The sequence below is a fragment of the Penicillium brevicompactum genome (assembly GCF_028827555.1).
Source record: "Penicillium brevicompactum strain IBT 35665 chromosome Unknown utg000006l_segment0_segment0, whole genome shotgun sequence".
Taxonomy (NCBI): Eukaryota; Fungi; Ascomycota; class Eurotiomycetes; order Eurotiales; family Aspergillaceae; genus Penicillium; species Penicillium brevicompactum.
In genome coordinates, this window is record NW_026623209.1 from 4,005,192 (window position 1) to 4,030,502 (window position 25,311).

Genomic DNA, 25,311 nt, shown 5'->3' on the forward strand with positions numbered 1-25,311 from the left:
CTGCCCACCATGTCCGAGTCCGCCGACCCCAAGATTGAGAGCGCCAAGCCCCGCGCCAGCTACAACACTATCGGAGGCATCAACGGACCGCTTGTTGTCCTCGACGGGGTGAGAACCCCGGAGACAGCTTGACACTGCCAATAGGGAGATTTGACTAATGGCGTTTGTTGTGGTATAGGTGAAATTCCCTCGGTACAACGAGATTGTCACTCTGACACTGCCCGATGGCTCGGAGCGCTCCGGTCAAGTGTTGGAGGTTAAAGGTGAGCTCCCCTGGCTGGAATACATCCAATGCGGTCCTACTATGCGCTTGTTACAGAACTGCTTGCTGAACTCTGCGGTTTGACTTATAGGAGAACGAGCCGTTGTGCAGGTACGAACTAGCACTACCACTCCGATCCACTTTATGTGATGGACGTTAACATTCGACCGGTCTAGGTATTTGAGGGTACATCTGGTGTGGATGTGAAGAAGGTAGGGAACATCCTAACAAGAAGCTCTGGCTTGAATCGGCGCTGATATCGGGGTTAGACAAAAGTCGAGTTCTCCGGCCACAGTTTGAAGCTTGGTGTGTCCGAGGACATGCTGGGTCGTGTATTCGACGGTTCAGGACGTCCGATCGACAAGGGCCCCAAGGTGCTTGCGGAGGAGTACATGGATATCAACGGAAAGCCCATCAACCCCTACTCCCGGGTAATCGATTCAGCAATCCAGTCTCTAGGAGTCATGAGCTAATGCAAATACCAGGTCTACCCCGAGGAGATGATCTCTACTGGTATCTCTGCCATTGACACCATGAACTCCATCGCTCGTGGTCAAAAGATTCCTATCTTCTCCGGTGCCGGTCTTCCCCACAACGAGATTGCAGCCAGTATAGCCCGACAGGCCAGTCTGGTCACCAAGAGCGCTCAGGATGCTCACGGCGACGACTTCGTCATTGTCTTCGCTGCCATGGGTGTCAACACTGAAACTGCCCGATTCTTCACTCGCGAGTTCGAGGAGAACGGCAGTATGGAGCGCACCACTCTCTTCCTGAACTTGGCCAGTGACCCCACCATTGAGCGTATTATCACTCCTCGCCTGGCTCTGACGACTGCCGAATACTTTGCCTACCAGCTCGAGAAGCACGTTCTCGTTATTATGACTGATATCTCAGCTTACTGTGATGCTTTGCGTGAAGTTTCTGCTGCCCGTGAAGAAGTCCCTGGACGTCGTGGTTACCCCGGTTACATGTACACGGATTTGGCGACTCTCTACGAGCGCGCTGGTCGCGTTGAGGGCCGTGATGGCTCTATCACCCAGATTCCCATTTTGACCATGCCTAACGATGGTATGAGCCTCATGATCTGGCTTCGGTTTTCTTAAGCTAATTTCCCTCGCGCAGATATTACCCACCCCATCAGTGATCTGACTGGTTTCATTACGGTAATATTGTCCCCTCCTGGTCATAGAGATTTACATACTAACTGAATTCTAGGAGGGCCAAATTTTCATTGACCGCCAGCTAGACAACAAGGGTGTCTACCCCCCAATTAACGTCCTGCCATCGCTTTCCCGTCTTATGAAGTCCGCCATCGGTGAAGGCCGTACGCGCAAGGATCACTCAGATGTATCCAACCAGCTGTACGCCAAGTACGCCATTGGTCGTGATGCTGGTAAGTCCACTCCTCAATCTCCGCGGTTGCCCACCTAATGCAATTCCACAGCCGCCATGAAGGCCGTCGTCGGTGAAGAAGCGCTCTCCGCCGAAGACAAGCTCTCTCTGGAGTTCCTCGACAAGTTCGAGGACACCTTCATTAGTCAGTCTGCCTACGAGGCTCGCAACATTCACGAGTCTCTGGATATCGCCTGGAACCTGCTCCGTATCTACCCTCGGGAGCTCCTCAACCGTATCCCCAAGAAGGTTCTTGATGAGTTCTACACTCGCTCTCCCCGCAAGAATGCTCCTAAGGATACCCACGGCACCTCGGCGCAGCAAGGTACCGACCTCATCGATACTAATGCGTAAATATTGTCTTGTGTTGTGTTCATAGGCTCGTATGGGGTTAGCCCGCGTTTGGCAATCTCGCTGCTTCTTTTTGACAATTTACTCTCTATTGGCATGTTATCGTTTTGTGTACACTGTTCCTCCGTTTACCATGAGATCTGAACCTCGGCCGTCCTGTGAATTGACTTTAGAATACTTGACGTCGTTCAGTAGTTTTCACATGTTGTCATATCTGATTCTGCTTATCCACCATCATCCCCTCGTCCAAGGCGGGTCCCAGTGCTAGTGGCCTACACAGATCGTACACTACCCATGGAGTATACATATCAACAGGTCTATTCAGACACAAATCGTTTCTCTCGCTACTCCCGAGGTCTCAATCAACATGGATAAACAACCAAATGAACGGAAATCAAAGTCGTCGCCCCACTATCCCGAGGTCCCATCCGCAATAGATCTACTCTATACCAGACATCCACAACCCCTCACAATCACGAACCCCGGTAGGTAGAATAATTCCAAGGTCCCAACAAAACAGGCACATGATAATGACGCCAACCCTCCTCTCCCTCCCTCCCACGTCCCTTAACAGTAAACTTGACCTCAACCTCCGGCCAGAAGCTCTCGATCCCCTGAGCCTCGTACCAGGGCCCGACCTCAAAGCGCACAGACCAGTTAGTCTTGGTCTCCGCAGTCTCCAGTCCCGCCAGGATAGCCGGGACCGTCTCGTCGGCAACGGGCTTCCAGTTCGCTACACGGCCGTCCGGGTTGGTGGTTGCGTGGAAAGTGGCACCGGAGGCGGGGCCCGAAAGCAGTGTCAGGGTCACTGGGAGGTTTGCGGCTGGGGTGCCTGTGAGGGTGTTTAGGCAATGGCAGGTGATGGGGTCGCGGGCGGCCATGGTGGACTTGGGTGTGGTGGTTGGGTTTGGTTTGGTGGGGGAGGAATGCGGGGAGATTTGATGTTGGTAGAGGGCGAGTCGATTGGCGATGCGGTTGGTTTGGGTTTGAGGTGAATCCATGCAGGGAATGGGGGCTTGGATTAAAGGATGAAAGTCAGAAAATGAAGAGGGTGGGCTTTGTTTTTCTATTTAGCTGCCATCGGAGGACACCGATGGGTGCGGAGAGTACCACGCTGCTATCGACAGGACTCCGAGCAGTGTACAACCTTCCTTTTGGGTGTTAGCTGTTAGTTGTTAGTCTATATCCTGTGCTGAGAATGGATATTTTGCAATTGATGAATTGCGATGTTTTGTTATGTTTTTCCTGTTTCAAGAGACATGCGATGTGCTATTCACAGAGGTTGGAAGAACCCAATCATGTCACAAAGTAAAAAATAAATAAATAAGGTGTGTGCAAGGTCAACCCCCAGCCTTCTTCGAATATATGACAAAAGAGAAAAAGAAAAGGCTTCAAAGACCGAAGAGAAAGAGCGCAGAAAAGCAGATTGTCTTCCGGAAAGTTCGATTGTTCGATTTGCGGGGCAAAGACCAACGTCAACTTGCGGCACCAACTTCACTCCACAACCATCACAATGTCTTCCGCCGTGGTACAAAGCGACGATTTGGACATGGAGCCTACGCTCCAGTCCGTCCTCAATCAAAACACACTCCGCTGGATCTTCGTCGGAGGTAAGGGAGGTGTGGGTAAGACCACCACCTCGTGCTCGTTGGCCATCCAGCTCGCCAAAGTGCGCAAGTCCGTCCTGCTTATTTCCACCGACCCCGCACACAACCTCAGCGATGCCTTTGGTCAGAAGTTCGGAAAGGAGGCCCGCCTCATCGACGGCTACTCGAATCTGAGCGCCATGGAGATCGACCCCAACGGCAGCATCCAGGATCTGCTAGCCACCGGAGACGGTCAAGGCGAGGATCCCATGGCCGGACTGGGCATGGGCAACATGATGCAGGATTTGGCTTTCAGCGTAAGTGCTATGTGCTGAGTGCGATTTGCTATGTGCGATGTGCTATGTGCTATGTGTTCCACTTTCTCCTACGTGTCAAGCTAACTTTGGTGGCGCCCAGATCCCCGGTGTTGACGAGGCCATGTCCTTCGCCGAAGTCCTCAAGCAGGTCAAGTCGCTCTCTTACGAGGTCATTGTATTCGACACCGCTCCTACCGGCCACACCCTCCGCTTCCTCCAATTCCCCACCGTGCTCGAGAAGGCCCTCGCGAAGCTCTCCCAGCTGTCCACTCAGTTCGGCCCCATGCTCAACTCCATTCTGGGCGCGAGGGGCGGTCTTCCCGGCGGTCAGAATATGGATGAGTTACTCCAGAAGATGGAATCGCTGCGCGAGACCATCAGTGAAGTCAACACGCAGTTCAAGAACCCGGACATGACCACCTTTGTCTGTGTTTGTATTGCGGAGTTCTTGTCACTCTACGAGACGGAACGTATGATCCAGGAATTGACCAGCTACAACATTGACACCCACTCGATCGTGGTCAATCAGCTGCTGTTCCCCAAGGAGGGCAGTAACTGCGACCAGTGCACGGCACGCAGAAAGATGCAGAAGAAGTATCTGGAGCAGATTGAGGAGCTCTATGAGGATTTCAATGTGGTCCGCATGCCCATGCTGGTGGAGGAGGTGCGTGGAAAGGAGAAGTTGGAAAAGTTCAGTGAGATGTTGGTGACTCCATACCAGCCTCCTCAGTAAGAGGTCATATGTACACACTGTCCAGTATCGATCACTCCTGGGGGTCGGACGATTTACGAAAAAGACTAGAAGAATAATATTTCCAGCATGATTGGCGTATATGATTGGTTTACGAGAGACACAGCGAATGAGCTATAAACCTGCTTTTTTCTTCTTTCTTTCAAACGAACGCGAAGAGGGTCTCAGCGCTGGGGGCTCTTTTTTGATAATTGGGTTTGTTTTTAATTAACAATCCAGAATCTACGATTTCCTTGGCAATTGAAACAGAACACAATCCTGTCCGAAAAGCGAGAGTTGCAGATATCTTCGCTGCAGCTCAGTGGCCCCGCGACCCCAGACGAACAATCCGTGGTGCCACGACATCACCGCAGGAAGAGCCAATTTGGCGCTGCATAGATTTTGAGATGCGGTGAGGAGAAAGCTAAGCGCTGTTCTCCACTAGCTTCGGTCATACTTTGAAACTTGCCTTCCATGACTACTCCAATCATCGGGGTTGGATTGATTCGAGACCACTGCTCCTCCATGCAAGCCTCACTTTTTTTACCCACCGGGTTCTCGGTAGCAAGGGGTAGATGATGGAGCCATGGTCAATGTTCCTTTCGTGACATGACATGCGCCAACAAAAACGAGGGAGGGGGGAAAGGGTTGGGTCTCGTTGTTCGATAAAGTGAGGCGGGTCATGGCTTTCTAGTTCTCAGCCCCGAACGTTCCGAGGTGATCCCTCCTCTCGCGAGATACACAGATCTGGGCCAGTACGGAGTACTGGGTGAATGCCGCTGTTGCTTCTGGCCTTGTCATATTCAGTCATTAGCCCCCGAGATTTACCGGGTTCGCGGGTAAGCGGTCTCATTTGCCCTCCAGTGGTAGTGGATCGTGCACTTGGACGACAAAGGGGGTACGCGGTCCCCTTTTTTCCCTCGTTGATGTGTGCGATCATCTCCGAGGTCTCGGTGTGTTCATACTCCGTGCACCTGTTATGAGATTGGCTCTGAGTGTGCTTGGAGGAGGTCCCTTAAGCCTATTTATACCCCATGTCGCGTCCGTCAGAAGGGCTGTCAAAAGTCCCGCAAGAGTTCAGGCACGGACCGTTCGTCTCGGTGTCCATTGGCATCAGAAACTGATTCCTTGCCTTATTTATCTTGCTGCACTTGCCTTGACAATGTCTCGCGTCCAGCAGTACTGGCTTCCGGGTTACGGACTATCTCGACATGTCGTCCTGGGACGCATCCATGAATTCCTAGGTCCTTCTGCGACAGTGAGGCCCTTTAGCTACCAAGTGTGTCCCGCTACTACCGCTCCTTAACATACCCCTGCCCATACTATGGACATTCCCGTCTAACATCAATAGCAACGAGAAGGTTATATGATCGTCGGTGTGCCTCTTACGCGAGTTGGTTCTCCCCTGAGCCCTTTGATACATACCTCGGAGCCATAACAAGACCATGCCAATACTAATTCTAACTACCAGGAGCAAATCAATGACCTCACTGCAATGTCTCGAGAGTACGAGAAGCAAGAAGCCACCCGGATGACCCACAACAACAGTAACACCTCAACACCTAGTACCAGCAGTGATTACTCGTCCCACCAGTCCTCAAATGAGCCATATATCAACGAAATCATCCCAATCAACACGTCCGGACCACGGCGACGTACAGAGCCCGAATCAAGAGGCGGCCGTTGACCTCTCTTCCTTGCTTCCATTGGACATCCAGCTTCCTGGCCCCTGGAAAGCCCTTGGACTCTGTTGCAACCCTACTCGTAGAGGCGCCATACTGTCCTGCTGTCTGGTGCTCTCTAGTTCCTCGGATAAATTTCCTTCCTTGTCCACCTTCTTGGATTGAAGTGCTGTTCAAGATAAAACCTTGGAACCGTCTCCAAATACCGGAACACATGAGCGAGACCAAGGCTATATCCAACTCATCCAGGAGATCGGACCAGTGAAAGGAGGAATGCAGGTCCAATCCGGGATCTCGGGATAGCGAACAATGCTGTTGTGGGCAATCATAGATGCTCGCGAGCTGATATGAACGCCTTTTATTTCTTCACTTTATGTCATTTCTCTGGTTTTTTCTTGTTCAAGATACCCGTTGACGTTCAATTCAATCCCGGTTTCACAACTTGACTTGACCTCGATTTCAAGTTTCGTTGTAAATGCATGCATTGGTTCATTCCCTATCGCGACAAGATCATAGATCTCAATAGATTACTAGATGAATATCATCAGCATCTAGGTATAAATTGCGCTTCTTTGTGCTCGTGTACTACTTACATTAGGGCAGAGTCAGGATAGGTGTTGTGGGGAAGAGTGAGATGTCAACTATGGCTTCAGTTTCACGAGGCTGTCTCAAAAATGCATTTAATAGTTAAGAAGCGGTTTCAACAAAAGTAAATTGAAAAGCAGTACACGAACAGGGGATGTATGGAGATTTTGTGAGAAGGTGGTGATAGATTCCAAGAATGGTGACCTCCAAGGCTCTCATTCTTCTATACCTCCAGGGGTCCAGGACATTTCCCAAGATATCCCGCTTATTTAAAGATGTATTATCCAAGACTGTTCATCTCTTTAACTCGAGATCTTTTCAAATGGGATGAACTGGTTGTTTCTTCTATGTTGTTTTGAAGCATATATCAGACCCACTTTTTAGTCTTTCCCCGTATGTCTTGGTTCAGCCAATCAGCATTGATGGTTGGTATACATATCATCAAGAGTACTCAGCCTCGGACCCTTGGAATCTGACTACTTTCGTCTTTGCGACTGGTGATACTCCTAGGTGGACTTTGTTAGATATCGTTTGCGGATACGGTATCTTGCAGCGTCACATAGCCTTATCACAATCCCCTGCTGGGTACGAAGCTGCTTAGATATTACTTCATCAGGAACCAAGACCATTGGAAAAAAAGAATATTGTCAAGAAATCATCTTTCACTCATCTCTATAGACCATTCGTAAAAGCATTGATCAGTCAGACCCCCAAATTCAAGGAGTCTACTACATTCATATCTCCATCTCTCTTCTTTTCCCCCTCCAACAGATGGACCGGGGGCGCCATGTCTCGTGGCTGTTTTTTGGGGCGCCCACCTCCCATCCACCCCGGGCCAGATATGGCCAATACATAAAGAGGTCAGGCAAACAGTCTGACAAAGAAGTGATATATGGGGAGGGAGAGAGCATAAGAACTGCAAGATGACTAAAGAGGTAAAGAAATAGGTAAGGTGGACCACCGAAAAACGCCAGCCGGATGCCACTCTGCATGGTGTCCCAATCCCTTAAACAACCGTGTTGTGACCTACACGGTGAGATCACTAAAAATGGGTAGGCAGAAACAAGTTGAAAATCACATAACAGAGAAAAGATCAGTTTTCGACATCAGGTCATGCGGGTGTTTATTTTGCGACAGCCGAGCTGGGATAATGTTAGTGATCTGATTGAGAGGTATTTTGTTGGGGTGCACATACCTCAAGACTTGTGTGCGGAAGAAGGCACCCTTGGTCTTCTCGATGACTTGCTGGTAAACCGACTGGGGAGGGTGGTTCATGATAACAGTGCCCTCCTTGTAGTCGATCTTGGCATCAACCCGAGTGTCGCGGATCAGGTTAACAATCCACTTCTCACCCTCATCCTGGCTGAGACCGAGGCGAGTGGACAGGTCGCTAGATAAATGGTTAGCCGGCTTGTTCGAAACCAGCCCAATTTTGTCCGGGAATTTCAACTTACTTGATGTCAATACGCTGGTGAATCTTGCAGTAGCTCTCGGAGATGAGATGACGGGCAGCGTCGACGAAAGCGTCAGCAGCCGAGACAAGGAAGAAATCGCTGCGGAGCACCTCCTCAGCTTCGCCGAGCTTCTTCTGTGCCTCCTCGAAATCGAACTCGACGTAGAGAGCCTTGACGAAATCGGTGATGGGGTCGGTGTACTCGTAGTCCTCCTGGCGCACGACGCGGATAAGATCCTTCAATTGCTTCTGGTAGATACCAGAGTGCTTGTGGGGACGGCTGCGGTTGGTGATGACGGCGGCGGCGAGGTAGCGCAGAACCCAAGGGCAGCTGGTTTGGATGGTGTTGATGTAGGCGGGGGAGAAGAAGAGGTCGGTGAGAACGTCGCGAGCGGGATCGTGGTTGAAGAAGGGGAACAGCGACCAGTGGATGAGCCAAGAGCGGTTGGTGAGCTGAGCCATGGGGTTGTTGAAGAGACGGGTCTCGATTGAGTCCTTGACCTTCTGAACTTCCTCCATCGCACCCTCCCAGTTCGTGGTCAGGATCTCTGAGGCGAGCTTACCCCACGTAGCGGAGGCAACCTTGTCGTTGTCGGTGGACAGAACACGGAACTGGTAAAGCAGCTCAGCAGCGTTTCCGTAGCTACCGCAGCTGTACTGGAAGCGACCGTAGTCGTGGAGGCTGTTGACCATCTCGTTGGTGACACCGTGCTGTTCCTCGAGGAAACGCAAGTTGGCGGCCTTGTCACTGCGCAGGTTACCCACGACCTCCTCATCCTGCAACAACTCGGTAATCTTCTCGCTCTGTTCCTGGTAGTGCTGTAGCTTGGCCAGGACCTCCTCGCGCTTCTTCACAAACTCGTCGGGGATTGTGTCGGAGTTGTTGATTTCTTGCCACAAGTTGGCAACGTAGTCGGTCATGTTGGTGTGCTTCAGGAGCTCGTACTTGGCCCGGGTGATTTCCTTGTCCTCCTCATCTCCGGTAGCGCTGAATTCAAGCAGGGGGAACACCAGGTGACGGTCGAGGTACGGGATGAGTCGGGGCAGCAAATCATGCTGGGAGGCGATCTCCTCGGCGGTCTTGGGTTGGTGAGCAGCAGCGCCGCTGAGCATGGTCTCGGCGGTAGGGGGGCGTTGTCTGCCATGATGGGTCTAAAAAGATGGCAGAAAGGGGGAAAACGTCTAGAGGGGGATAGCAAAGGCCAACCGCGATCAATGGAGAATTTGCAGATTGTGCGGGCGTCGGTGGCCCTAAACCCTTTTGGGAAGTGGGTGTTGGGAAGCGGTGGCAGAAAATCTGAGCAGAGGAGCATCAGATGTTGGCTCCGGCTATTTCCAGTCTCCTCCAGTATCTCTCCAATCTTCAACCTTTGGGTCTTTTATCCCGGTCCTTTAGAACGCTCAAATGGCGTCTCTTCTACACTCAGGTCCGGCTTCGGCCTTCCGAACCCAGGTTGTTGCTCTGCGCGTCAGCCCTGCACAGTCCATGGCTTCCATGGCAGCATCTAGTTCATTTTCCACATTATGTCCTCAGGCGAGGTTGCAAGCTTCACGTAAGTTTCATTATCACATCATTGAACCCTTGGTCTCTTTGTACACTAGCTCTACACTTGATGCGCGAGTCGAGCTAGATCTCGCGACCAACAATTGACCGGGGCGAGAGAAAAAAAAACATGCATACGTCTCGTGTCGGACTCTTCTCGGGATCTTGCCCACGATAAAAGCGCGTTGCTAACTTACTGTTTCAGTCCGTTCTCAATCTTCTCTCCCTACTCTCTCTATCCGCCAAAGCCGCACCTTCCTCACTCAACTCCGCCGTCAAGCGCAAGCCTTGAAAGAACACACCACCTCCGCATCGGCATCCCCTACACCAGTGAAACCCACAAAGAAACCTAGCCCTCCCCTGCAGCTCACCAACCTCCCTTATTTCGTCCGTCGCACCGCTTCCAACCAACTGCCCGTCTACGTCGACACAAAGGCCGGCGGTAACAAGCAACTTACCAAGGTCCAGAAGACCGAAGGTGACCTGGATGCCCTTCGCAACGACTTGGCTGTTGCACTGAACGTGTCCGACGTGCGCGGCAAGCCCAACCCCGACGTGACCCTTAACCGACTCACTGGTCACATCATTGTCAAGGTATGTTCTGAATTATGTTGATGATATCATATCATCTCCTACCACACCACACCACAAACCACAACAATGGCTCACATATCCTAGGGCTGGCGGAAACCTGAGATTGTGGAATTCCTCAAGGAGCGAGGATTCTAAATTCATTTCTTTTCTCTAATACATCTTTTCCAAGCTGTTGCGGACGAAGACCTTATCAGGATCTACTCGTGACCCAGGCTGAATACCAAAAATCATCAGCATATTCTCACTGGAGGAATATGCCAAAGCATACTCACCCGAGAGAGCGAGAATCAAAGTGCATTGAAAGAAAGCCAGGGAAGCAAAAAGGAATAAATGAAAAAAATCCAAGGTAGCCCCTGAAATGGGTAAGATCTATCTTGGATTTTGGATTCCATTTGTTCTCCCTGTGCCTATTTCTAATCTTGCTGCGGGTTGTTTCTTCTTCTCTTTTTCTTCCTTCGGTGTTTTGTCTTTATCTGCTCGGTCGTGTCTTCTGGCGTGTACCTCTGTATTTGTTTTGCCCCCTCATCTTTCCATTATCTTCTCTCGACCTGTAACATTTCCTACTCTGTATATTTTCGACGACTGGATGGGGTGCTTGTTCTTGCTTTATCTATTGAATGACCTCACTCAATGCCATATCCTCAGAAATCTACTGCTTGGCCAATAGGAAGAAATGTTCATACATGAGTAGCGGTCAGTTCGAGTAACAGAAGTAAGGCGTGTCCCGAGGTCGACCCACGATGCACAAGTGGCATGGAGGATCTGTCAGTATGTACTCGAGGGAAGTTCCAAGGTTTCATTACTGAAGAACACGCCTCGTATACCTGGGCATCCAAACAACCTGGAATGGAACCCTGGTAGAGTAACCTTGGAACATATGGAGCAAGGTTGTTCTACGAAAGACCCCAGGGTTGTCCATGGGTGCTCAGGTGTTCTTTTTCAGGTTACGAGAAACATAGAAATGCAAGAGCACTTGGGTAGTCGCCAATGGTAGATCAATGTATATGTTGCAGTATCACTCGATTTCCATCGAGGGTATTTTGAGCATTGTACACTAAAATATAGAGCAGAACGCTATTTCACAAGTGAAGAAGAGGAAGCTGAACTCCGTTGCCAACCAGCGCCCAAAACAAAAGAACAAGGAGACGGATTACTGGCATGAGTACAAATGACATGAGAATCAAGACTGTTGCATTTACCAGGTGAACAAAAAACCAAATCTACCCGAATCAAGGAGCTGGCTTGTCGCCCCGGTGAAGGTTGCATATTCACGCAGGCATGAATTTACTCCGCCAACCGAGCGTAGGTGAGAAGTTGGCGAACAACGCCTCCATCGATGTTTGGAAGGAGCAGTGCGCCCAAAAGGCTCTCTTTCCTGGGAAGAATTCCCGATGGAATGTTGAGGGGGGAGGTATTGTCGATTTGCTTGGACTTTTCGGCGAGGCGGCGAAGGATTCCCAGGCCGCGGTTCACAATTGAGCTGAAAGCATACGCATCGGCTTCGGCTGGGCCCCTCTGGCGAATATTGATTTGGGGGATACGCTCCGTGCAAAGAGCACAAGAAAGTCGCAGGAGATGAACGGCAAACCCATCAACCGACTCAAGCCACTGTTTGGCGAGAGATCCGTCCGCGAAGGTGGTGAGCACATCAGCCGACAAGAGACCTTGCATCAAGAAAACCTTGCGCGCATCCACAACTGCCATGGGCTTTTTGTCGGGGACACAGGAGATAGCAAGGCCGAAGGCGCGAGTCAACAATTCAGGTTGGGGTGAAGTGGACCCATCGCCTGAGAAGATAGCTTTGAAGTAAGTTCGGTTTGGATCGTCCCTTGCCAGCATCTTCGCGAGGCCATCAACGGCTGCTGGAGTGTAACGATCGACGGCGGAGTTGAACGCAGTGAACATCACTTTGCCAGATGATGAGATAGGCTCAGGCTCTGGCGAGAATGCAAGCAAAAACGTCAATAAACTCAAAGCCTCCTCTTTGCCGGGAATCTGGACAACGTGGGCTAAGTTGCTCAGCAAGATCACTGCATCTTTCATGAAGTCCAAAGTGTTGTGGCTTGTGCGTAGGAAGTTCTTTCGAGTGCCCATGTAACGGAAGACCGAGGCAAATAATTGGGCAACAGGCGGGATGCCGAGGGGAAGGAAGTTTGTCTCGCTGAATGAGAAATTTCGTAGAATGGTGGTGATACAGATGAGTCGATCCACGGCTCGGTCCAATTCATAATCGAGACTCCCGAAGGGGGAGGTATCTGTGAGGGAGGTGTTTTCAAGCTGGCAGTCCCGTGTGATCTCATCATAGGATCGTAAAGTCATAGCATCCGTCAATTCGACGGTGTGCTGTGCAAGCATCTCAGCCTGATCTTCGGCGCAATCAATCAAACTCTCAACCAAGTCATCACAGTTTTCCAAGGAGATCTGAACAGTTGGTTCGCCAGAGAGAGTGGTAAGTGTGTCGAGGGCAACCCGGATCTCTGCAGTGATTCCAGACTGGAGGCCCATTGTCAGTGCGTGAATATCCACGACCCCAAGTTCAGCGAATGCGGGTACGTCTGGTTTAAGTCTGGTGATATCCTCGCCAATCTGGAACATCTCATCAACCACAATGGGTCCATGCATACGACTTCCTGTCAACACCATAGGCTTGAAGGTTTCCTCGATAGGTCGCTTCACGAAAGGCTCGAGCTTTTGCTCCGGTGGTTGTGACTGACCAGGGCCTGGAGTCACATCCTTGCCGGATGGAGCAGGAGATGGCGTTGGGAATTGGCCCGTTGCAGGTTCCGTCGGTGGGATTGGCGTTTGCGATGGGCGCGAGAGACTCGATCTATGGCCGGCCTGGACTGGCCTGCTTTGGCTCCGGGCATGTGTGGGTGTGGCAAACCCATTGGCTGGGTTCCCAGGATTTTGATTGTGCACAGGGGTGTTATTTTGCGGGGACTGTGCCATTGGCTGCTGCGGTTGATCGTACCCTGTGTTGAGCTTCGGCGCAGGCGACTGGAATTGGCCGGGCGGGCGAGGCATGCCGCCTTGTTGCTGCATTTCAGCTGATCTTTGTTGGGAGTTGAGGAAAGCTTGTTCGTAAGGAGCCAAATTCCTTGTGTGGTGGGTTTGGAACTCTTGGGCGGCTGTGGGATATTGAACCTGAGGGAAGCCCAGTGAATGCGCCACTGCAGGCCACATGTTCGTGGCGGTGACCTTTTTTGATCCTCCCATCTTTATGATCGTGCCATAGAGTTGAACCAAGTTGATTGGGCGACCACTGACAGTGGGGTTGGGGTCCAAAGGAAGATTTTGGCTCATCATGAATTTCTGCAATGACCGGATAAATCCTTCTGGGTTGCTAGGTTGTTTTGGAGCATTTGGTTGCATGTTCGGTGGCATCTGTCTCATTTGTCCGATCTGCTGCTGGGGGTTGGCCATCGGGTTCATACCGACTGGACCTTGCCGCGCAGCCAATGCAGGATTGGGGTTCATACGCGACTGTGACTGCTGTTGCAAGGCGTGTAAGCGCTGCTGCTGGTTCGCCAGCGCCTGCTGGTAGCCTACTTGTGACATGCCAGCAAACTGCGGTGCTTGCATCGAGGGCTGAGGGGCAGCTGAGGTCATCCCAGGACCAGGACCTTGCGGCATACCACCAAACTGTTGCGGTTGCATGAAGTTGGCATTTTGCGGCGTATTTACACGGCTACCATGATCCGACTGGGAGGGAGACATGTGGGGTCCAGGGTGCGGGCCGGCTGGCGAGAAGGGGCTTGGGGACGCGGTTCCCATGCGAACACTTTGCTGATCGAAGTCTTGCATGATTGGCGACTGGGTGACATTAGGAGAAGCTTGCTGGAGGTGCTGGTAGGGCGTAGGGTGTTGCTGGAACTGTGCATTGCCATTGGCCGGACCTTGGTAGCCAGGGTATGGCACCTGGTGAGGGGTCTGGGATCGCGACCCTGTCACACCACCTGGCGCGGGCCTAGGTGACATGGGCATGCCATCTTCTGGGCGCCCTCGCTTGGATGGGATGACTTGATTCGGGTTGTGGAAACCCGGCGAAGCATTCCGCGGCACACCATTGAACATGCGCTGGAATTGCGATGGATCCTGGGGGGTCGGAGATCCATGGAGGAAAGCAGTAGAGGGGTCTATAGTGGATGGATGGAAGGCGCCATTTTCCTGGCCAGGAATATTGGAAGCGTCGGCAAGCCAAGCATTCATGTCGAGCGGTTATCCCAACCCATCTACCTGAAATGACGGGTCAGCCTGTGAACAATCGCATCGCCCTCCATCTTGATAGTCGCGCGATGATGCAGATTCCATGTTTGAGATGGAGATGATATGGACCCTAGTCCAATGGTGGGACGTTCGGACGCGTCCCGTGGAGATGTTTGGGGAAAGGCGCGCGCGACCAGGCGCGACTCCGATCAAAAGGGAAGGAACATGGGACCGATCGGATTGGGGAAGATGATGGGGAAGGGAATGGAGAAAATAAGGTACATACCGATAAGGCTGGATTGACTAAAATTCCGCTTTGCGAACGGATGACTGAGACCGGGTCCCGGGGGGCGGATGGCAGGTGAAGGCACAGAGGTTGGAGTCACGTGGTGTTGGTAGCCTGAGGCGGCCACAGGGAGGCGTGAGATATGGGGGGATGGGAAAGGATAAAGAGCTGGGGAAGGGGGTGAATTGTCAGCAAATCAGAGAACCTGGGAAACGCAAAGCCACTCTAGATCTTCCACGGCCAAGAGAGAATAATAAAAAGGCTCCGTAACCGGAACAAATGGACTACAGGACAGGAGGGCAAAGCAACCGAATCAGGGAGTGCGTGGCCACAATAAAAGCCAGAAAATAGGAAAATAATGGGGCAGAGCATAAAAAAGCAAACGGATCCGTAAGAATGGCGTACCTAGCAGTTCACAATAGCCGTTCAGTTAGGGATGAAAGGGGAAGTGGAGAGAATGAGGGAAAATTACTGACAGGTCAGAGCTTTTTCCCACGTAACGCTGTCTCTGCCTGTTCCGGTTACTTGTGTTACGGCGTATATGGACTTTCTGATGCTTTGTGGTTTCCTGCACTGCGTTAATCTTTTCTTTAAGGCCTTTGGTTTTCTTGTTTTCTTGTTTTCTTTTTTCTCTTTTTCTTTCCCTTTGATTTTGCCCATATTATGGCTCTCATTTGGTGGTTCTGTGGTTAGTGTTCGTGTTTAGTCTGTGGTATCCCCAGTCTTGGAACCCAACCGAAGCCATATAAAGCCAACGGATATGATGGGAAGCAGAAACATGAGGATTGAAGAGAGAGAAGGTTTATGGGAAATTCTCTGGAGAGAGAAAAAAAAAGAAAAATCATAAAACCCCCATCTCGGGTTTGGTAAATCGTCTAACCGATGATCCATTCCAACGGTCTGGCCGAGTCAGGTTAGATCATATACTCCGAACGTATCGTATGGGGGTGAATAGCCACAACAGTCGTGAATAATAAAAGGAAACAAAGTAAAAAAAGATTAGCCATCACAATCAAGTAGGGTTGGGAAGCAAAAAATTCCCATAATTATCATGGGAAGGGGAGGGAAGAGAGAGAGAGAGAAAAAAAGGAAGATCAAGCGCCCTCAAGGCGGGTGGTTCTCCTTATATAAAGCTCAGGCTAGTGTGATAGTCATGTCGATGCGCGCCCAACCCTCCGAAGTCACCAAAAATTCGATGATTGACGACTCAGAGTGGAAGGTCTGGGTTCCCCCAGTGAACCCTGTACAAGGATCCGACTCGATCCGCATAGGAAATCATGATCGTTCTGGTGCCTGTCCCACCTAACTGTGTCCCGGACTACTCCACCGCTAAAGATGATTGGATCAACCGCTTCTCATTTCCTTTCTGTAGGGCTTGAAGGCACCCTGAGGTCATGACCGTCTCCAATGGCTGACCGTATTTGTCTCGAGGTTTTGCGCACGTTCATGAAACCCCGAAATTGGCCATGGGGGCTGGGTCAGGTGTGCGAGGCCTGAAATACTTCGTGCAGCACCAGCTCCCCTACACATCACTGGGCGAGAACCAATACAAGCAGAGCTTAAGATCGTCATAATTGGCCATGGGCGTTGCTGAGACCGCCGCAGCCGCTAGTGTCTGACCATAGATGTGGACCGGTACATCCATGGAGACAGGGTAGAAAGAGGATAGAGACGGGAAATCAAAGGCCATGGCTGGTAAATCCAAGCATTGTGTAATTTACTACGGTTTTCTTCACTCCGTACAGCGAGACGACTTGTCGAAAGTCAACGGGCGCTGGGTGTGTAGTAGTTGAAGTATTCGAATCAAATCACCAGATAGTTGTTCAATATTAAAGATGGACCTTTTCAACTTTGAAATTGGAATAAATTCTTCTGAATCCCGACTCAAGCTACCCAATCTATCTGGATATCAATGAAACTAGAAGGTGAACATACAATGATGTTGGCAAATCGCCGCTCCAACGTTGTGGTCACGTGATTGAACCCAAGCTCCCCGATTCATCGAAAGCTCCAGATGGCCGGCCTCCGAACCCTTCACACAGCGCGTCATTCACCACCAACCATCCTCAAAGCCTTTTTACTACAACTTGGTCATCGGCATATACCACTCACACATATCACTCGCCGTCTAGAGCATCAATCATGGGAGACGTTGCCGTCGAGAATCCGGCGAACAACGTCACGCCTCTTGTCAAGCCAGGCGCGCTCGACGCCCTCGCCAACTTGGATTCCCTTGATGGCACGGGAGCTGATGGAAACGATGAATATGCTACTTTGAAGAGGCTACAGAGACATCTAGAGTATGTCTGGACATGTTTCTTGGATCGAATTAGTGATCTGACAACAACACAGGTATATCCAACTGCAAGAGGAATACATCAAGGATGAGCAGAGGTATGTACCCCAGGTGACTATAGCAGGCTTTGGACCAGAAACTTACCAAATTCGTCAATGCAGAAGCTTGAAGAGGGAGCTGGTGCGAGCACAGGAAGAGATCAAGCGTATACAGAGTGTGCCATTGGTCATCGGACAGTTTATGGAAGCTATCGATCAGAAGTATGCATTGTCTTACCTCGAATCTGGTCATGTTGATCACCAGGCTAACGTTTCGACAGTACCGGTATTGTGCAAAGCTCGACCGGTTCTAATTACGTCGTCCGTATCCTGTCCACCCTCGACCGCGAGAAGCTCAAGCCCTCATCCTCGGTCGCCCTCCACCGCCACTCCAATGCACTTGTTGATATCCTTCCCCCAGAGGCCGACTCCTCTATTGCGATGCTCGGTGAAAACGAGAAGCCCGATGTGACATACGCAGATGTTGGTGGTTTGGATATGCAGAAGCAGGAAATTCGGGAAGCTGTCGAGCTGCCCTTGACACATTTCGAACTTTACAAGCAGATCGGTAGGTGCATGTGGATTCGCAATCAATGCTATCGCTAACAGGATGCAGGTATCGACCCCCCTCGCGGTGTTCTGCTGTACGGTCCTCCCGGAACCGGAAAGACCATGCTGGTGAAGGCTGTGGCGAACAGCACAACCGCAAGCTTTATCCGTGTCAACGGATCGGAGTTCGTTCAGAAGTACCTCGGAGAAGGACCCCGTATGGTCCGTGACGTGTTCCGAATGGCGCGTGAGAACTCACCGGCCATTATCTTCATCGATGAAATCGACGCCATCGCCACAAAGCGTTTCGATGCGCAAACCGGTGCCGATCGTGAGGTGCAGCGTATTTTGCTGGAATTGCTGAACCAGATGGACGGTTTCGAGCAGACCAGCAATGTCAAGGTCATCATGGCCACCAACCGAGCCGATACCCTGGATCCCGCCTTGCTGCGTCCCGGTCGTCTGGACCGCAAGATTGAGTTCCCGAACCTGCGTGATCGCCGTGAGCGTCGCTTGATTTTCACCACCATTGCATCGAAAATGTCGCTGTCCCCTGAGGTGGATCTCGATGCCCTCATTGTGCGCAACGACCCTCTTTCCGGTGCTGTCATTGCGGCCATTATGCAGGAGGCTGGTTTGCGGGCTGTCCGTAAGAACCGCTACAATATCATTCAATCTGACCTTGAAGACGCCTACGCTGTCCAAGTGAAGACTGGACAGGATGATGACCGGTATGTATTTCCCTTTGTTTTGAATGCCCTTTTCGCTCTTGCTGATCCGTTGATTCTAGTCCCGACTTCTACCGGTAAACGCTTGGATATCTTTGGGAAGTGGATAAGAGTGACAATCGCTTGGTCTTCACTAGTTGTATTATCAATAATATGCAGGCGCCATTTGTCACGTTTGGATTATCACTACATTTGTTCATCAAGGTTGTAATTCTACGCTGTAGGCCTTCCAAGGTTGAAGTAGCTCTAAATTGGTCGACCGATGGTACAACAGGTAGCCACGGATCCGGAGTTTCACTCATACCTAACCTTCCAAACCTTTTAAGGTTAGAGCCCGGGGATAACCTTGGAATCACTCCACAGGGCTCGCGGTGGAAGATATCAGCTACCTAGGTAGGTGCCCAGGTGTTTGGATCTATGCATCAATGCATCCCGAGGTCCATGTCCTATCTAGGGCTAGGTCGGGCATATCTGGTTCGAAGGTGGTATCGACTGACCTTGGGAACTCTGCAGCCCTGAGGGTGCTTATTATCTCTAGCACGCATGTACCTTGCCCAGGAGGGACCTCGGGAATATCAAGTTGCAGTAACCAAGTCTGCGAGATTTGTGGGTAACTATGACTTGATGGAAACAGCCTTCAGATTGGGAAATATATACAACCCCACTCAACTAGAATGCACTTCCCGAGGTCGCTACGTATTTCCATATCTGGGCATTTAACAGGCAAATTGAATTAAGATTGTCATATACATCTCTGACATCGAGAAGCCATGAGTACTGGAGTAGAGCGTACCATTGCTCGTGCCGTACTACACTGTAGGCCGAGGTGACGGAGAGTGTCGTATTGTGGAGTAACTGAGCATCGGATGATCTACTCTACCCAGATAGACACACTTGAGTAATGTCCAAACACACATAAGTAAGGCGAACAAGGACCTTGGAAGCTCATTGAAGGGCGATGTTTGATCTCCGGGCACGCAACTACAAGGCACCGAGTGTACTGGCTGCCTAAAGCCCGGTCTTTGGCTGATACAGATGCTCAACTTCGTATTGTACGCGTACGAAAGTTTAACTGTGCGACACGTAAATCCATACATGTAATGATCGATGCCAAAAAAGCATCTTCGAGCAAAGGTATTTCTTTTTCGCCACCCAGTCATCCTGCAGCTGCCAGGTACAGCGGAAGGGTGGTGTTCCGACCAGTCCGACCACGTCGATGGCGCTCAGGCGCTCAGGCACTAGTCCCAGAGTTGCCCATGTCCCAATGTCAAACGAGGTTGGAATTGCAAGGCTTTAGGTATTCAACACAAATTAGTCTCACTAGAAGTATTTGAATGCAACGTAAAGATCATATTCGAGACAAGAAGTAAACAAGGAATGGTCTTCAGTGAGGGTCATGAGTCCTTGGCCCAAATAGGCTAAGTGCGACGCTCCCGGTTCCGTCATCGTCTCCAGCCTCCACTTCTTCCCCATCTCCCTTATCTCCTCTTCTCATCAAGTCACTCTCTTTCTTTCATCCATTTGATTCTACACATTATGAAGTCTTTCACCCTCCTGACAGCCTCGGCGCTGTTGGGCAGTGCTGCCGCTGAGGTGCACAAGCTCAAGCTCAACAAGGTCCCTCTGTCCGAGCAACTGGTAAGATCAGGCACCGACACTCCACCGACACTCGAAGAGAAAGCTCACATGAACCTAGAACACACACAACATCGATGCTCACATGCACAACCTGGGTCAGAAGTACATGGGAATTCGCCCCGAGAAGCACCAGGATCTCCTCCATGACACTTCCATCAACCCTGCCAGTGGCCATGACGTGCTGGTGGACAACTTCCTGAACGCCCAATGTAAGACTCATCACTGTCAATCATATCCAGATCACCGTGACTGATAGGACTAGACTTCTCCGAGATCCAGCTCGGTACCCCTCCTCAGACCTTCAAGGTTGTCCTGGACACCGGTAGCTCCAACCTGTGGGTCCCATCCCAGTCGTGCAGCTCCATTGCCTGCTTCCTTCACTCCAAATATGACTCGTCTTCCTCGAGCACATACGAGAAGAACGGCACTGAGTTCGAGATCCGCTACGGATCCGGCAGCCTGAGCGGCTTCGTGTCCCAAGACACTCTCCAGATTGGTGACATCAAGGTCGAAGGCCAGGACTTCGCCGAGGCCACTAACGAGCCTGGTCTGGCCTTTGCCTTCGGTCGCTTTGACGGTATTCTTGGCCTTGGCTACGACACCATCTCCGTCAACAAGATGGTCCCTCCCTTCTACAACATGATCAACCAGAAGTCTGTTGACGAGCCCGTGTTTGCTTTCTACTTGGGTGATGCCAACAAGGAAGGTGACAACTCCGAGGCTACCTTCGGTGGTATCGACAAGGACCACTACACTGGAGAGCTGATCAAGATTCCCCTCCGCCGCAAGGCCTACTGGGAGGTCGACCTTGACTCCATTGCTCTTGGTGACAACGTTGCTGAGCTCGAGAACACCGGTGTCATCCTGGACACTGGTACCTCTCTGATTGCTCTGCCCAGCACCATGGCTGAGCTTCTGTAAGTGAACTTCCAGCTAGTCTGTTCGATACACCCGCTGACCCATTGTAGGAACAAGGAGATTGGCGCCACTAAGAGCTGGAACGGCCAGTACACCGTTGACTGCGCTAAGCGTGACTCTCTGCCCGACCTCACCTTCACTCTGGCTGGTCACCCCTTCAAGATCAGCGCTTACGACTACATCTTGGAGGTTCAGGGCTCCTGCATCAGCAGCTTCATGGGTATGGACTTCCCCGAGCCCGTTGGCCCCCTGGCCATCCTCGGTGACTCTTTCCTGCGCCGCTGGTACAGTGTCTACGACGTTGGCAACAACGCCGTCGGCTTGGCCAAGGCCAAATAATCGCTCTAATGCCTGATGGCCCGGTGAGCTGTGGATACCAAGAAACCAGGTAATCGTCAAGAGATTGCTTCGTATATAGATGCGTCTTACCTGGGTGAATGTTTCGCTCCATGCACCCCATTTTTGCCAATCGCTTCAATTGTGTTTCTGTATCTGCTAGCACCGCCTGTTGTGACGTACCTCTCATTACTCTGCAAATTGATAAACTTTGATTGAACATGGATCTGCCGTAGCTTTAACTAACTATTGCTTTCTTAATATTCACTCTCTAAACACGAGCACAATCTTCCACTTCACAAGATCGTCAGAATTCTGTGTTGCTTGTACTGCATACCAGGTGTTCTTGATGGAGCCATTGCATCAGCCCATATAAATTCAGATACCTGTTTCCATGTAGATCGCACGTAAACCATAGGGCGGTGGTACCTTCTCCAAAGTACCAGCATGACATAAGCCGGCAGGTCCGAGGTCAAGACCTGGATCGAAGGAGTCCCCGCACAACTTCAATGAGCTTCCCATTTCTTTGACCTTTTCTTTTTCCACCTTTTCCACCCTCCCTCTTCGAATAAACAACCTCGCCTGGTGTGTGACTTGTATTTGAGTTCCGCGCCAGGTTGTGCTAGGCGCACGGTTTTCTTTCATCTGCGCCTTCAAGTGGCGATTCCCCATCGCGCCGCCTATTGCTTTCCCACCCCCCAGCACCGTACTGAATCCTGAATTCCGTACGCGGAGCTGCTCAGTAGAACACTGGATCAGCAAAACCATATCCCAACGAAGCTCTACACGCGTTGCGTGCCGGTGATGGCTTTGTAGTCGGAACCGCACGCGATCACATATCAGACCCACCCGTCTGCCTCTTGACGCGCCGTCAACAAACCGGCAGCACACAACACACACTGGGAGAGCGCTAGGTCTGGAATCGAGGATTAGTGATATTCATTGCCTGAAAGGCCGTGAGTCATCATGATTCTTCGTTTGCCGACTAGCCTGCACTACCCGATCACCGTGACGTCGCTGCTCAAGCAGCCCGGCGACACGGTTGAGAAGGATGAGCCTCTTTTCTGGTACTTCTATGAGACTACTGTTACAGAAGGCGATGGATTAGGAAATAAAATCGACGTGTTGCGCAAGTTCCCGGCCAGATTTGAGTCGACGGCCGATGGAGAGATTGTTCAGTGGAAGATCAAGAAAGGCGATGTTATTGATGAACCGTGAGTGGTGTCACTGGAACTATCGGAATCACCTTCAGACCAGGACCGGCGAATACTAACCGTTTGTCAGTGTCAACGTTGTCGAAATCGACGAGCCTTGCGCGCACGAAGTCCAGTTCGGAGGATTATGCGCTGAATGTGGAAAGGATATGACTGAGTATGTATACCCCCGCTGGGTCAATGTATTCTGTCTAACTGAATCAATTGCCAACAGATCCACTTACAATACCGAGATTACGGACTCTATGCGCGCACCAATCTCTATGGCACACGATAATACCACACTCACCGTCAGTCAACGGGAAGCGACTAGGGTTGAAGAAGACGCGAAGCGCCGGCTGCTTGCATCGCGCCGCTTAACTCTGGTTGTGGATCTTGATCAGACCATCATTCACGCCACCGTTGACCCGACGGTGGGTGAATGGAGGGAGGACAAGGACAACCCCAACCATGAAGCCGTGAAGGATGTCCGGACCTTCCAATTGATTGACGATGGACCTGGAATGCGTGGATGCTGGTACTACATCAAGCTGCGACCGGGACTGGAGGAGTTCCTTTTGCAGATCGCCGAGATCTACGAACTGCACATCTACACGATGGGTACTCGTGCTTATGCCCAACACATTGTTGATATCATTGACCCAACTCGCAAGCTTTTCGGAGATCGAATTCTGAGCCGTGACGAAAGCGGCAGTCTGACGGTCAAGGACCTGCAGCGTCTGTTCCCCGTCGACACCAAGATGGTGGTCATCATTGATGACCGTGGTGACATCTGGCGTTGGAGTCCCAATCTGATCAAAGTCTCTCCTTATGACTTCTTTGTTGGAATTGGCGATATCAACTCAAGCTTCTTGCCAAAGAAACAAGACATCGGGGCCAACAAACCCCAGATTGAAGCAAAGGCACCCGAAAAGGAGAAAGAGCACCATGTCAATGGTCAAACCCAAACACAGGACGGGGTTGAGGTCTCGGCACTGGAGCAAATGGTGACCATGGGTGGCGGAGATAGCCCAAGATTACTACAGGAACAGACCGATGCACAAGAAGAGACGATCTTACACCAAGTTGAAGATCGCCCTTTACTCCAGAAACAGAAAGAGTTGGACGCAGAAGATCTACCCGAAGGCAATGAACCTAGCGTCGAGGAATCCCAAGAATCAGCAAAACACCGCCACCACCTTTTAGAGGACCACGACCAAGAACTCTACCAACTGCAGAATCGCCTCGAACAGGTCCACCTCCAATTCTACGAGGAATACGATAGAAAGCGCACTTCCGCACTGGGCGGCCGGGTGGCAGCTCTTAGGGGGGAGAAGGTGCATTCAAAAGATAGAGACGTGGATCTCAAGCTAGTTCCAGATGTCAAGGACATCATGCCTCAAATCAAACGGCAGATCCTTGGTGGTGTGGTACTCGTGTTCTCAGGCGTCCTTCCCCTAGGAATCGATTTCCAAAATGCAGACATCTCCCTCTGGGCCAAAAGCTTTGGCGTGGTCATCTCGTCAAGAATCAATGCACGCACCACACACCTTGTGGCCGGTCGCAACCGCACGGCCAAGGTGAGAGAAGCCACACGATACCCGAACATCAAAATCGTGACCACACAATGGCTCGTCGATTCCCTAGTCGCCTGGCGACAAGTGGATGAAGATCCCTACCTCCTCCCAGTCCACCCAGATGACCGAGGCGAACCTTTCTCCCCGGGCTCCCTTGAACTCGAGACCTCCATGCTCTCATCCACAGACGAGGACATCACCGGATCCCAATGGACCCAAGAAGAAGACGCGGAAGACATTTTCAAATCCTCCGGCCTAGACGAGACTTCACCAATAGGCTACGGCGCAGACGAGCAAGCCGAAGTCCACGACGAACTCAAAGACTTCCTCGGCAGCGACGACGAAAGCGAAAGTGATAATGAATCCCTTCTAGACGAGCCCTCAGGCACGAAGCGCAAGCGCGACGAAACCTCCGAAGGCACAACCGACGACGAATCCGGCGATGACGACGGAGACGACCCTGAAAAGGGTTCCCGACTATCTCAACGCATCAAGCGGTCCTACGAGCGCAACACCAAGCTACGAGAGATCACATCTGCGCCTGCTCGAAGCGACGACACTCCCCTTATCACATCGCAGGGCCAAGACGCAGATGAATCTGGGTCTGAGACTGTTGGCGGTAGTCAAGAGGCTGGAATTGAAGACCCTGATGACGAAGATGAGTTGGAACGTGAGATGCTCGCTGCCTTTGAGGGTGGGGAATATGATTCTCAAGTGGAGGAAGATGCTACCGCTGAGACGGGATAGATGTGTCTTCGATTGTCTCGTTGCTTGCTCTCTTTCCCACAGAAGAAGAAGAAGGAGAAGAAGGAGTCGAGGGGGTCTTTTGCCTCTTCTGAACGGTGTTTGCGGTTGCAATGCGCTTTTGGCATAGCGACGGCGTTTATTAGGGTCGTTTTGATTACAGATCGTGTTGGGTTGAATCGTTGGGCTCGGCCGATGCGAGTTTTTTTGTCTCTCTTATTAGTTCTCGGAAATTTGTGTATCCTATCCGAGAATAGCTGTTTGTCTATATGTATGAGCTTGAGATACCTCGGTCCCGAGGTCTCAG

At 51.2% G+C, this 25,311-nt stretch overlaps 10 protein-coding genes across 10 annotated transcripts; 7 read left to right on the plus strand and 3 right to left on the minus strand.

The window, feature by feature from the left end:
* Window positions 1-9: 9 nt before the first annotated feature.
* N7506_009715 (H(+)-transporting V1 sector ATPase subunit B) lies at window positions 10-2,008 on the plus strand (the record flags this gene model as incomplete). The annotated part of the gene is made up of 9 exons (XM_056959008.1): window positions 10-108; window positions 179-263; window positions 354-373; window positions 439-474; window positions 532-693; window positions 748-1,330; window positions 1,385-1,425; window positions 1,478-1,655; window positions 1,707-2,008. The coding sequence occupies 9 exons, from the start codon at window positions 10-12 to the stop codon at window positions 2,006-2,008; spliced, it is 1,506 nt and encodes a 501-aa protein (XP_056808398.1).
* Window positions 2,009-2,478: 470 nt separating this feature from the next.
* N7506_009716 (hydroxyisourate hydrolase) lies at window positions 2,479-3,006 on the minus strand (the record flags this gene model as incomplete). The annotated part of the gene is made up of 1 exon (XM_056959009.1): window positions 2,479-3,006. One exon carries the CDS (start codon window positions 3,004-3,006, stop codon window positions 2,479-2,481), a length of 528 nt encoding a protein of 175 aa, XP_056808399.1.
* A 512-nt stretch (window positions 3,007-3,518) lies between these two features.
* On the plus strand, window positions 3,519-4,641 carry N7506_009717 (ArsA family ATPase; the record flags this gene model as incomplete). The annotated part of the gene is made up of 2 exons (XM_056959010.1): window positions 3,519-3,908; window positions 4,009-4,641. The coding sequence occupies 2 exons, from the start codon at window positions 3,519-3,521 to the stop codon at window positions 4,639-4,641; spliced, it is 1,023 nt and encodes a 340-aa protein (XP_056808400.1).
* Window positions 4,642-5,800: 1,159 nt separating this feature from the next.
* Window positions 5,801-6,325, plus strand: N7506_009718 (uncharacterized protein; the record flags this gene model as incomplete). The annotated part of the gene is made up of 3 exons (XM_056959011.1): window positions 5,801-5,896; window positions 5,990-6,031; window positions 6,110-6,325. The coding sequence occupies 3 exons, from the start codon at window positions 5,801-5,803 to the stop codon at window positions 6,323-6,325; spliced, it is 354 nt and encodes a 117-aa protein (XP_056808401.1).
* Window positions 6,326-8,028: 1,703 nt separating this feature from the next.
* On the minus strand, window positions 8,029-9,510 carry N7506_009719 (eukaryotic translation initiation factor 3 subunit E; the record flags this gene model as incomplete). The annotated part of the gene is made up of 3 exons (XM_056959012.1): window positions 8,029-8,047; window positions 8,101-8,295; window positions 8,360-9,510. Coding segments are annotated over 3 exons (1,365 nt in total), but the record flags the coding sequence as incomplete, so codon positions are not given.
* A 253-nt stretch (window positions 9,511-9,763) lies between these two features.
* N7506_009720 (mitochondrial 54S ribosomal protein mL49) lies at window positions 9,764-10,630 on the plus strand (the record flags this gene model as incomplete). The annotated part of the gene is made up of 3 exons (XM_056959013.1): window positions 9,764-9,911; window positions 10,107-10,495; window positions 10,580-10,630. The coding sequence occupies 3 exons, from the start codon at window positions 9,764-9,766 to the stop codon at window positions 10,628-10,630; spliced, it is 588 nt and encodes a 195-aa protein (XP_056808403.1).
* A 1,149-nt stretch (window positions 10,631-11,779) lies between these two features.
* N7506_009721 (putative ARID/BRIGHT domain protein (SWI1)) lies at window positions 11,780-14,704 on the minus strand (the record flags this gene model as incomplete). The annotated part of the gene is made up of 1 exon (XM_056959014.1): window positions 11,780-14,704. The coding sequence occupies one exon, from the start codon at window positions 14,702-14,704 to the stop codon at window positions 11,780-11,782; it is 2,925 nt and encodes a 974-aa protein (XP_056808404.1).
* Window positions 14,705-17,129: 2,425 nt separating this feature from the next.
* On the plus strand, window positions 17,130-18,679 carry rpt3 (proteasome regulatory particle base subunit RPT3; the record flags this gene model as incomplete). Its single annotated transcript, XM_056959015.1, has 6 exons — window positions 17,130-17,287; window positions 17,340-17,381; window positions 17,445-17,543; window positions 17,603-17,889; window positions 17,938-18,601; window positions 18,661-18,679. The coding sequence occupies 6 exons, from the start codon at window positions 17,130-17,132 to the stop codon at window positions 18,677-18,679; spliced, it is 1,269 nt and encodes a 422-aa protein (XP_056808405.1).
* Window positions 18,680-20,134: 1,455 nt separating this feature from the next.
* On the plus strand, window positions 20,135-21,493 carry N7506_009723 (Peptidase A1; the record flags this gene model as incomplete). Its single annotated transcript, XM_056959016.1, has 4 exons — window positions 20,135-20,236; window positions 20,295-20,445; window positions 20,499-21,153; window positions 21,205-21,493. The coding sequence occupies 4 exons, from the start codon at window positions 20,135-20,137 to the stop codon at window positions 21,491-21,493; spliced, it is 1,197 nt and encodes a 398-aa protein (XP_056808406.1).
* Window positions 21,494-22,456: 963 nt separating this feature from the next.
* Window positions 22,457-25,007, plus strand: fcpA (protein-serine/threonine phosphatase; the record flags this gene model as incomplete). Its single annotated transcript, XM_056959017.1, has 3 exons — window positions 22,457-22,704; window positions 22,775-22,861; window positions 22,919-25,007. 3 exons carry the CDS (start codon window positions 22,457-22,459, stop codon window positions 25,005-25,007), a joined length of 2,424 nt encoding a protein of 807 aa, XP_056808407.1.
* Window positions 25,008-25,311: the final 304 nt, after the last annotated feature.